The sequence below is a fragment of the Oryctolagus cuniculus genome, chromosome 5 (genome assembly GCF_964237555.1).
Source record: "Oryctolagus cuniculus chromosome 5, mOryCun1.1, whole genome shotgun sequence".
In the NCBI taxonomy this organism is placed as follows: Eukaryota; Metazoa; Chordata; class Mammalia; order Lagomorpha; family Leporidae; genus Oryctolagus; species Oryctolagus cuniculus.
This window is the reverse complement of record NC_091436.1, coordinates 132,847,270-132,857,380: the sequence shown is the minus strand read 5'-3', so window position 1 is coordinate 132,857,380 and position 10,111 is coordinate 132,847,270. Positions and strand designations below refer to the sequence as shown.

At 62.9% G+C, this 10,111-nt stretch overlaps 1 protein-coding gene across 5 annotated transcripts in view; it reads right to left on the bottom strand.

The window, feature by feature from the left end:
• Positions 1 to 2,976: 2,976 nt before the first annotated feature.
• CPNE5 (copine 5) overlaps positions 2,977 to 10,111 on the bottom strand; it is an 83,289-nt gene continuing 76,154 nt past the window's right edge. For 4 of the 5 annotated variants that reach the window (XM_008262846.4, XM_051854801.2, XM_051854802.2 and 1 more), the window contains 7 exons: positions 8,911 to 8,957; positions 7,675 to 7,856; positions 6,840 to 6,967; positions 6,585 to 6,687; positions 5,967 to 6,024; positions 5,452 to 5,525; positions 2,977 to 4,393 (listed from right to left, as the gene is read on the bottom strand). In XM_008262846.4, coding sequence (XP_008261068.1) covers positions 4,175 to 4,393; positions 5,452 to 5,525; positions 5,967 to 6,024; positions 6,585 to 6,687; positions 6,840 to 6,967; positions 7,675 to 7,856; positions 8,911 to 8,957 — 811 coding nt within the window. In that variant the 3' untranslated portion in view covers positions 2,977 to 4,174. Of the gene's footprint in view, positions 4,394 to 5,451; positions 5,526 to 5,966; positions 6,025 to 6,584; positions 6,688 to 6,839; positions 6,968 to 7,674; positions 7,857 to 8,245; positions 8,787 to 8,910; positions 8,958 to 10,111 lie in introns of those variants that run through there. The other variant, XM_051854804.2, reaches the window with a different exon arrangement.

Below are 10,111 nucleotides of genomic sequence, written 5' to 3'. Positions count from 1 at the left end.
TGGCAAATGTCCCTCACACCCCACCGTGAGTGTAGTGTCCAACAGGTGTGGGGGCCGAGTCTGGTACTTCCCAGTTATGTGGGTCCTGGGCTGTTCCCTGGGGAAGATGGGCAGAGCTGGGGGCGGGGCAGCGCGATCAGGAGAGGAGAGACCTGTGCCATCCACTGAGGTCTCTCAGTTCCTGGCCTCCATCCCGCTTGCCCACTCTCAATGGAGCGCTGCGTCGCTAGGGGCATGCCAGCAGCAGCCAGGTGACCCTTGGCAGGAGGCGGGCTGGAGCAGACCCCGCCTCCCTCCAGGCTGTACCCAGGCTGGCTCCGGCCATCCGGCCCATTCTCCTACGGCGCCCCCTACTGACATCTGACCCCCTCCACCTTTCCCCCTGCCCCGCCTGGCTCTGAGCGATTTCCAGGCCAGCGCCCTCTGTGTGCCCAGCAGTGGGGGGAGGAGTGTGGGCTGGAGGGAGCGATGCTGGCCCACAGGGAGGGTGGGGCAGGTCTTGCTGTTGCTAAGGGCTGTCCCTGGTGGGCACTGTACCTCTGTCCCCCAGGGCATTAATGAGGCAGGTGGACAAGGTGTGATTCCCACGGGAGCTGGGAGAGCAGGCAGAGCCCCGGTCCTCTTCTCTGGGGGACCAGGTGCAGGCGTGGCCCCCAGGCCTGCCCCTCCCATGTCAGCTGTGCTCTGGCCTCAGACAGCTGCCTCAGCTTCTCCAGAGGTGAGGCTGGGAGAGACTGGACCCCGGCCCAGAGCGCCCTGTCTCGGCTGTCCTTGACCGCTAAAGCCTTGCAAGTCCCCAGCACAAGCTGGATAAGGAGAACAGCAGGTGGGACTCGAGGTGGACCTCAGGGTGAACTTCCAGGCATGCAGTGAGCGCTCAGGGTCTCTGGCCACAGCATGGCTTGGGGTTGATGAAGGCGGGCGGAACTGGGCTGATGGGGCTCAGGGCATAGAGTTACAGAAAGGGGGAAGGGGATGGAAAGGCTGGGCAGGAGGCTCCAGGGAGGGAGCTTTCTGGACCTGAGTGGGCAGGGACAGAGTGGCAGCTGTCATTTACCCAAGCCTGCCAGGTGCCACCAGGCAATGCTCTGAGCAGGTAACTCGTATGAGCTTGTCTAACCCTCACGTCAGCACCATGCTGTGGGACCTGTCACTGTCCCCTCTTATAGACGAGGGACAGATGCATGGAGAGAGCTGGTAACTGGTCCAGGGTCCCCTAGCCCGTGTGTGGGGTTTGGAGGCCAGGCTGCAGTAGCCACTGCGTCACCCCGATACAGGCAGACAGGGGTGCTTCCGTGGCTGGGGCTCTCAGTCCTTTCTCCCCTCCCCCAGTGACCGTCCACGTCATTGTTGATGGAACCAGGGATGGAAAGGTGGTGGCACGTGCCTGTAGATGGCGCAGCTCCGCCAGGCCTGGGGGTCTGGGTTGCTCCCTTGCTTCTCCCGTCCCCTACAGCCCAAATGGAGTAGAGGCAGCCCCCTGCAGTCTCCCACTGCTCCCAGCAAGCGAGAGACTGCTGTGGGGACCCAAGGGAGTCCCCTAGGCAGGGGCTCTGCAGGAGAGGCTCAGGGGGAGCCCCCGGCCCCTGTGTGGGAGACAAGGGGAGGGGGTGTCCAGGCAGGGCCCCCTGCGCCCGGATCAGCAGCAACACCCGGGAGATGGCTGCGTCAGTCCTGGGCACGCTTCCCCCAGCTGCACCTCAAGGGTGCTGACCTGGCCTGCAGGGCGGGAGGCGGCTCTAGGGTCCTGTCTCCCAGTCAGTCCTCTCCATCGGGGGATTCTGGTGTGTGCTGCGTGGGGGACGGCTTCTCCCCTCTCTGCCAGGGAACCGGCACAGCACAGGCGAGAGGGCAGGGCCCCTAAGCTGGTCTGCCCCTAACAATCACGCAGCATCCTTTAAAAGATGCGCAGTCCCCGGGCACCCAAAGCACGCCCCCTCGCGGCGGGTCCCAGGCTTTGGAGCTGCTGAAACTCCTGGACAAGCGCTGTAGCCCCTGATGTGGGCGGCAGGGGCTGAACTGCTCAAGCCGTTGCTGCTGCCCCTGCGGCCTGCAGTAGCGGGAAGCCAGAGCACAAGAAGCTGGGGCCAGGAACGAGATCCAGAAGCTACGGTGTTGGGCCCCACAAAGAAACTCGGAGTCTCGGGTCCCCCCCCAGGCAGGCGTCTCCTTCCATCGTTTCCCCACTGCTGGTCACGGGGACGCCCCTCCCCCTGAGCCAGGACTCCCACCCCTTTCCTATTCAGTGTGAATCTGAACACAGGTCACAGGGCATCTAAATACAGGAACAGCCAGGGACCAGCCGTAATTTACCATAAAAACAAGTCCAACTCTAGGAGAATCAGCGCCAGGGCCCCCCCGTGACAGGCAGATAGGGAAGGCTCATCTGGGAGCAAACTTGCACGGAGGAGGAAGTCCCCTTCCCTGGGACCATGGTCCCTGGAGGCCAAGGGGGTCAGCTGTGGAGAGGGGCTACGGTGCCATCTGTGTGTGGGCATGTGTCACAGGGGCCGTGCGGATATGCCCTGCCCCCGTCAGGCTGCTGGGCGTGGTGTGGGGAGGGGCGGGGGCCTGCACAGTGGCCTGTGAGTCCTCCAGGCTGGGCCTGAAGCCCCACTTTGTGGCCACAGACCCCAGCCCTGGCGTGCCACGGTTTCAGGACCCCCTGCTAGGGGTCTGCTACCAAGCGCCCTCTTCCTCCCATATCAACCTGGCTCCCTGGCTGAGCCATCACCTCCTCAGGGAGACCCTCCCACTCCTCTAAAACGTCACCCATCACTCGCTAGCCCCTGAATCCTGTGTAACTCTTCCACCACCTGGAGTTGCTGTTGCGGACCCCCGTTCACTGCGGCACCCTCCGAGCCTCACCCGGAGTCGGGAGCCTGGTGGTTGCTCAGCCAATCCGTGCAGAGCAGAAAGCCTTGGGGGAAAGAGAGAGTGAGGGCCCTGTTCTCGCGAGACAGGCAAACGAGGGACTGGACTAAAAGAACCAGATTTACTTGAGTTTAAGGCAAGTTCCACACAGAGACTGTCTCGGAGACGGCACGGGACCCACGGCGCACACACTCCACCATCATGCACGACAGGGCACAGAGGCGGCCGGGCAGCAGACAGGGCGCGGCCTGGGGAGACGGGCGGGCCGGGAGCCCAAGCGGCAAGGAGGGTGCGGCATGCCGGGCTACTCCCCAGGGCCTCAAGGCCGGGCGGGCCCAGGGGAGAGCCCCTCCTCCACCTCTCCCTCAGTGGGACAGGAGCCCAAGGCGGAAGGAATGGGGTGCGCGAGCAGTGACGGGATGGGACACGGTGACCCCAGAGCCAAGACGGCCGGGAGTAAGGGTCCCATCGATGAGGAGTGGGATGGGGACACTGGGCAGAGGGTGGGTGAACCTTCAGGATAACAGAGCTAAATGACATCTAGGACATCTGGTCAACCCGCTCACTGGACAGGTGTGGAAATCGGCTGGGCTTGGTTTCCCACAACAGGCAGGAAGTAAGGGCAGGGCTGGGGCCCAGGGCAAGGAGCAGGAGCGGCACGGGGAGCCCTGGGCAGGGCCGCTGCTGCCCACGCCTCCAGGGAGGGGGCCCCTGGGGCCCTGGGCAGCCTGTGCAGGGCACAGGGGATGTGGGGAGGCAGCAGTGAGCTGTGGCAGAGTCCATGCCAGGGAGACTGCGGATGTGTGTGCTGGAGAGGGCCCCCCTGCACCATGGCTGCCCCCCTCTGGAGGCCCCGCAGGGTCACGTGAACAGGTTCCCCAGCTGCGGGGGCTCCTTGGAAACAGGGCACAGGAATAATCCTGGGGTGAGGGTGGGGTGGGGGCATGGGAAGACAGCATGGGCAGGAGAACCCGGCTTGGGGAGGAGCCGAGCCCTGAGCCCCGAGCCAGGCTGGGGTTGCCCATGGCTGGCTGCAGACACCTACTGCCTCCGATCATTAGCAGTTCCCTGGCCGAGTGCCGGGGAGCAGAGAAAGGCTGAGCCCCAGACCCCCAGGCCCCAAACCCTGCATGCCTCTCTGTCACCCGTCCCCTCCCTCACTCCTGGGGTGGGTCGGATGTGAGGCCTGGAGATCGGGCAGGAGTCTCCCAGACACGCAGATATCCAAAAGGCTGTGTGGGGTGAATGTGGGGGTTCTGGAGCCTCCCCCAGGCCCCAGCCCCCGCCTGCACCACCAGGCTCAGATGTGCGTGTGCATCGGGGAGGCAGGGGGCGTGCGGGCCGGGGACTGCGGGGCCGAGTGCTCGGGGGCGGCGGGCGGGGGCTGAGGGCGGATGCCCTGGGCCTTCATGTAGGACACCAGCTGGTCGGGGATCTCGGCCAGCACGTCGCGGGCCAGGCGGGCCATGCTCAGCACGTGGTTGCCTGTTCGGTCCACGTAGTCCCGGAAGGGCACAAACTGGCGGGCAGAAGGCGGGGTCAGGAGGCTGCTCTCGCTGGAGACCACCTCCCCCCAAAATCCAGGCCTCTGCTCACGGCACCCAATCCCTTCCGCAACACACATACACCCCGCCCCACCTCTTGGGGACCTCCTTAAAGGACCATGTCATGGTCACTCTGCTTTCAACAACAAATACACAGGGGCTTCAAAAAGTTCATGGAAAAAGACAATGAAAAGATAAGCTTCTTTTGGATTAAAACAGTGTGAAATTCATGCATAATTTTTGCTAAATGAGCATTTTCCATGAACTGTTTTGCACTGAAATAGCCTTTTAATTCTATTTCCCATGAGCAGCCTCGAGCAGTTGACTCCAGGCACTTAGTAGGTGCTCAGAAAATGCTGACCCAATGCCCTGGCTCCTCCCCTGCACAGCCCTCGCTGGCTCTTGGGTCCCCTTGCTCTTTCCTGTCTGTGGCCAATCTGGCCGACACCTGGAGCCTGACCCCTCTGGCTTGCTACGGGGCAGGGAGGGGGGCTGCCTCCCACTTGCTGGCTGCCCCAGGCTCAGCCCTGCCTCCGGGCCTGTGCACGTGCTGGCGCCACCTCCCAGATGGCTCCTGCTCTTGTTCCCAGTCCCCTGTCTTGGGGCTCCGTGCCCAGGATGCTCTTCCCGGATGTTTGCACCCATGAGGCATGGACAAGGTCAAGGCTTCCTTGTGGGGACTGGGCTGTGCTGCTGAGGGCACCCCTGAAGACAAAGACCTCCCTGCTGCTCGTGTCTGCAGCCTGCACGGAGGTGTTAGGACTTGGACGCCATTAGCCAAGCGATGCCCAATCTTGGAGAGGGCCACAGACGTGGCTTCCCCCTTCGAGAGGTTTGCCGAGGGGCTGCCAGGCACAGAGGGTGGGTGGTCCCGGCGGTCTGGGTGCTCAGGGATGGCTGGCAGAGTGGTAGGGTCCAGCCCAGGGAGGGGTGTGGCTGCAGCACTAGCCCCTCCTCAGAAGGGGGGGGTGCAGGCAGCGTTGCTGGAGGGGCTCTCCCTTGTCCTGTGGGGCAGGCAGGCCCTGCGCCTCACCTGGACAATGTCTCGCTCCGCCAGCTTCCCGCGGGAGGAGATCCGCACGTCGTCACCGTCCAGCTCCACCATGGCTGTGAGGGGACGCACGGCACAGGGTGGGGGGGGCGTTAATGGGAGACATCTTGGCCTGGCAGGATGGTGGACTTGTCCCCCACTCCCCGCCCAGCCCAGCGGAGAGACTGCTGGCCCAGGCCCCCATGTGACAGCCGAGCAAGCTGAGGCTGCGAGACAGTGGGAGCCTTGGTGCTTTGCTCCCCGAGCTCCCAGCACTGGGGGAGGGGCAGTGACTGGGGCCTCTTCCCTGCCACACCCAGACAAGCCCCTCCCTGGGGCCTCTTCCCCACCACACCCTGATGAGCCCCTCCCTGTGCAAACACACACACACCTCCACGCCCAGCACACTCCACCAGACAGTCACACACACCCAGGCGTGAGCTGTCACTCTTTGGGAAGGCCGGTCCCAGGACCTGTCGGGCAACACCTTGGTGGGGGGGGGGGCAGGGCAGACTCACCGTCAAACTCTGCCTGACCCACGCCGACGATGATGATGGACATGGGCAGCTTGGCAGCCTGGACCCCGCAAGTGGCCGGGGAAGACAAAGGCGAGACCATGGGAAGCCCGATGCGGATGGGTGGAGAGGAGAGAGGCAGGGGGGCAGGGAGGAGAGGGACATGGAAACACACACACAGGAGGCAGAGACCAGGGGAACAGGGGCGGGGCCCCAAGCACGAGGGGGCGGAGGGCATGCGGCTCACAGGTGTGCCCCTGTGCGCGGCCTCCACCCTCTTCCGCCCCTGGCTGCACTTTCAGGGGCTCTGCTGGTCCCTGATGCACAGGACTAGCTCCTTTCATTGGGGAGTCCTCCAGGTAGGGGTTGTGCTCCCGCGTTTCCCCACTGGGGCCTCCCACCTCCTCTCCCGGGCCTGGCAGGCTGGGGTAGACGGCAGCAGTCCCAGAGCTGGGCGCAGAGCTGCACGAACCCCAAACCCGCTGCCTGCTGCACCCCAGACCATGCAGGGGAAGTCGGGAATTGGATGAGGCATGGGGGAGGGGAAGCAGGGTCTCCCCAGATGGGGTGGGGCTCCCTATGGGGCAAGGGGCCCTGTGCTGCCCCCACCCGCCCGCTCACGTTCACGATGGCCTCCTTGGTCTGCGCCATGTCTGAGATGACGCCGTCGGTGATGATGAGCAGCACGGAATACTGGGAGCCGTCCCGTACAGCCGCCGCGTTCCTGGGCCAGACAGCGCAGGCTCAGGTCCGGGGGGGTAGGCCTTTGGGCATGTGTCCCCCGCCCCCACCAACCCCAGGGTTCCTAAACACTGTGATGGGATCAGCCCTTTTACAGAGGGGGTTCTTGGTGGGAGTGGACACAGTGGCACGTACCTGGCCACGTGGGTGACAACGGGAGCGAAGTTGGTGGGGCCGTACAGCTGCACGGTGCGCAGGCTGCGGTGATAGGCCTCCAGGATGCCGTCGATGCCACAGCACGAGGGGTTCTCTTGGTTGCCATTCTGCAGGCGCAGGGGATGGGGGTGCTGAGCCCAGGGGACAGAGCCCAGGTGGAAGGGCCCGTGGGCCTGGGCTCCCCTGCATTTTCCCCGGGGCCCGCCCTGAAGAGCTGAACATGCTGCAGTGAGCAAAGTCCAGACCTGCCCCTGCCCTACGCCCTGCACCTGCCTCGGACAGGAAGCCTCCAGCAAACCCACCACGCCCTCCGGTGACTGCAGGGTCGCAGTGACCCCAGAAGGCCTGCGGCTGCTCTGTCCCCTCGTGTCTGTCCTGTGTCTGGCATGGCGCTGGCATTCCCAGGCACAGGAGGACACTGGCTGAGACTGAATGTCCCCAGCTCACGGGAGGGAGGGAGCAGACACAGCCCAAGGTCTCCCCTCCACGCCCAGGGTCCGGGGCCCCCACGTGATTGGCAGGTTCCATTCTGAGCACTGGGCTCCCGAGCTCCTCCAGGCACCCACACCTCCTCATCTCTTTGCTGGGGACAGGTCAGCCCCCTCCTCCTCGGGTGTCTTGCTAGGAACGAGAGGCCTAGAGCCAGCTGTGGGCAGTTTTCGACCTGGAGGGAGGCCTCTGTGAGCCTTGACCCAAGCCCCCTACGCACGGCAGGCAGGCTGTCCCGCTTGCCGGCTCTGTCCCGAGCCCTCGGGCTCCGACATGGGAAGTGGCCCACCCCAGCCTGGTCATCTCTTTCTCCCGGGAATCCTACCAGCGGGAACTCGTGGGACACCCTGCCATCGGGGGGCAGTTTGGCCCCGAAGCCCAGGGCGGGGAACATCTTGTCGCTGTCGTAGTGCTGGATGATCTCCCCGACGGCCGTCAGCGCCAGCGCGTAGGCGTTCAGCTGGTAGGGGCTCATGTAGTGCAGGGACGTGGACTGCGAGGGGTTTCCTGCGGCACAGGACAGGGGCAACCCGGCTCAGGGCGCAGGTGAGGGAGGGGGTTCCAAGGCTCCTCTCGCGTTTCCTTCCTTATCCTTTCTCCCCCTGCCCTCTGTGACCCCACCACAGCCGCTGAGCCTTCAAACCACACAGCCAGAGCTCCCCCGGCCCTGCCAATACCCCGGCCTCTGGTGACCCAGGGGCGGCAGCCTTCTGCCTGCTCAGCCCCCTGGCTCCCCAGTTAGCAGGAAGCCCCAGCCTCGGCCACACAGAGCAAACCCCACTCTGTCCAGGATGCTGAGTGACCCCAGCGCTGCCGGAGCAGTGCCCTGGGTCCTCGCAGCCTCCAAGGACCTCCCCTCTTCCCCCACATCTCCCACCATCCTCCTTGGCACTCACCCAGTCCCTGCCTCTTGCCATCCCCACCCCAGGCCCTTAGCAATGACTGCCCTGTCCACCCAGGACACTCTTCCCCACGTGTGCACACGGCTCGTGCCCACCCTCCTCAGCTCTGCCCAGCAAGATCGTCCCTGAGTGGCCAACTACAAGCTGCGGCCTCCCCTCAACTCCCCGGCCCTCTCCCCAGAGCTCTTGAAACCATGAATACAGCTCCCCCTGCACTGGTCATCGGTGACGCAGGAGAACACGCGCTGCCTGGGGCCAGTCCTGTAGGATCTTGGGTAGGCTCCCCAGCTTCAGGGATGGTGTTATGGCGCAGCACGTTAAGCCGCAGCCTGTGACACCAGCATCCCACGTGGGTGCTGGTTCAAGTCTGAACTTCCAATCCAGGATGGCCCAAGTGCTTGGGCCCCTGCCACCCATGTGGGAGACCCGGATGGAGTTCTTAGCTCCTGGTTTCAGCTATTGTGGCCATTTGGGGAGTGAACCAGAGGATAAAAGCTCTCTCTTGCTCTCTCTCTCTCTCTCTTTCCTCTCTCTGTCACTGCATCTCTCATATAAATAAAATAAATCTAAAAAAGTTCAGCCTCATCTGTTGCCCAGCCCAATTGTGACATCACTTAGGAGCCCCCCACCAACCCACTGCTGCCTGTCCCCCCACTTACCATTGGAAGCAGTGAAGTCGATGGCCACGGTGAAGTTGATCTGGGTCCTGGAAGAGAGAGAAGAGTCAGGGAGTCGCCCAGAGAGAGGCAGGGCAGCGGGGAGGGGGGTGCTGGGCAGGGGCTGAGGAGCCTGCCCGCCACCCAGTCCCGCTGGCACCCAGGTATGTGGCCTTGGTGATGTCACACCCCCTGCAGCCACACCCTCCCCTCAGGACCTGCCGGAGCATCAGGAGATAGAACTCTCTGAAGATGGCCTTGGCCATGTCCACACAGGTGAGTGGCTGTGGCTACTGACTTTCTCCAAACCTTGCCCCAGGGCGCACCCGAGTGGGTCACTCAAGGTCAGGTCTCACTGTATTTGTGGCTTAAATTTGGAGTCAGATTCAAATTTAAAACTGGCTGAAAACAGGGGTCGGCGCTGTGGCATGGTGGGTTAAGCTGCTGTCTGTGATGCTGGGATCCCTGTTGGGCGCTGGTTTGTGTTCCGGCTGCTCCACTTCCAATCCAACTCCCTGGTAATGAGCTTAGGAAAGTCGCAGAGTATGGCCCAAGTGCTTGGGCCCCTGTACCCGCGTGGGAGACCCAGAAGAAGTTCCTGGCTCCTGGCTTTGGATCAGCCCAGTTCCAGCCATTGCAGCCATTTGGGGTGTGAATCAGCAGATGGAAGACCCTCTCTGTCTCTCCCTCTCTCTGTAACTCTGCATCTCAAGTAAAAAAAAAAAAAAAAAAAAAAAAAAAAAAAAAAAAAAAAACTGGCCAAAAACAGAGCTGTCATATGCTATGATTTCCCAAGGGAAGACTGGAACCCCACCCACTAAACTGTCTTGCCAAGAGAATGGACCTGAATGGGCAGAGCCTCCAGGCCCTCTAGCACTTGTTTATAGGAAGTCCAGGGGACAGAGGAACCCGTTCAGCGACACTGTGGGGATGCAGCCCATACAACCCAGGCCATGGGAAGCTCACTCAGGAGCACTGCCTGCAGTGTGGCCCCAGGGGAGTGCTGGGAGGCTTGGCTGCCCCAGACCCACTCATGCTGAACCTCTATGTGGATGCAGGAATCTGTCCTAGCAGGTCTTCCTCTGCTTGCAGGAGCCGGCAGACAAAGAGAGAACAGGAGATGGAGCCATCATTCGCTGTATAAACCGACCTTGCTTGCACTTCTAAATCAAACGAACCCATTTAAAAGCTTTGGGGGCCGGCA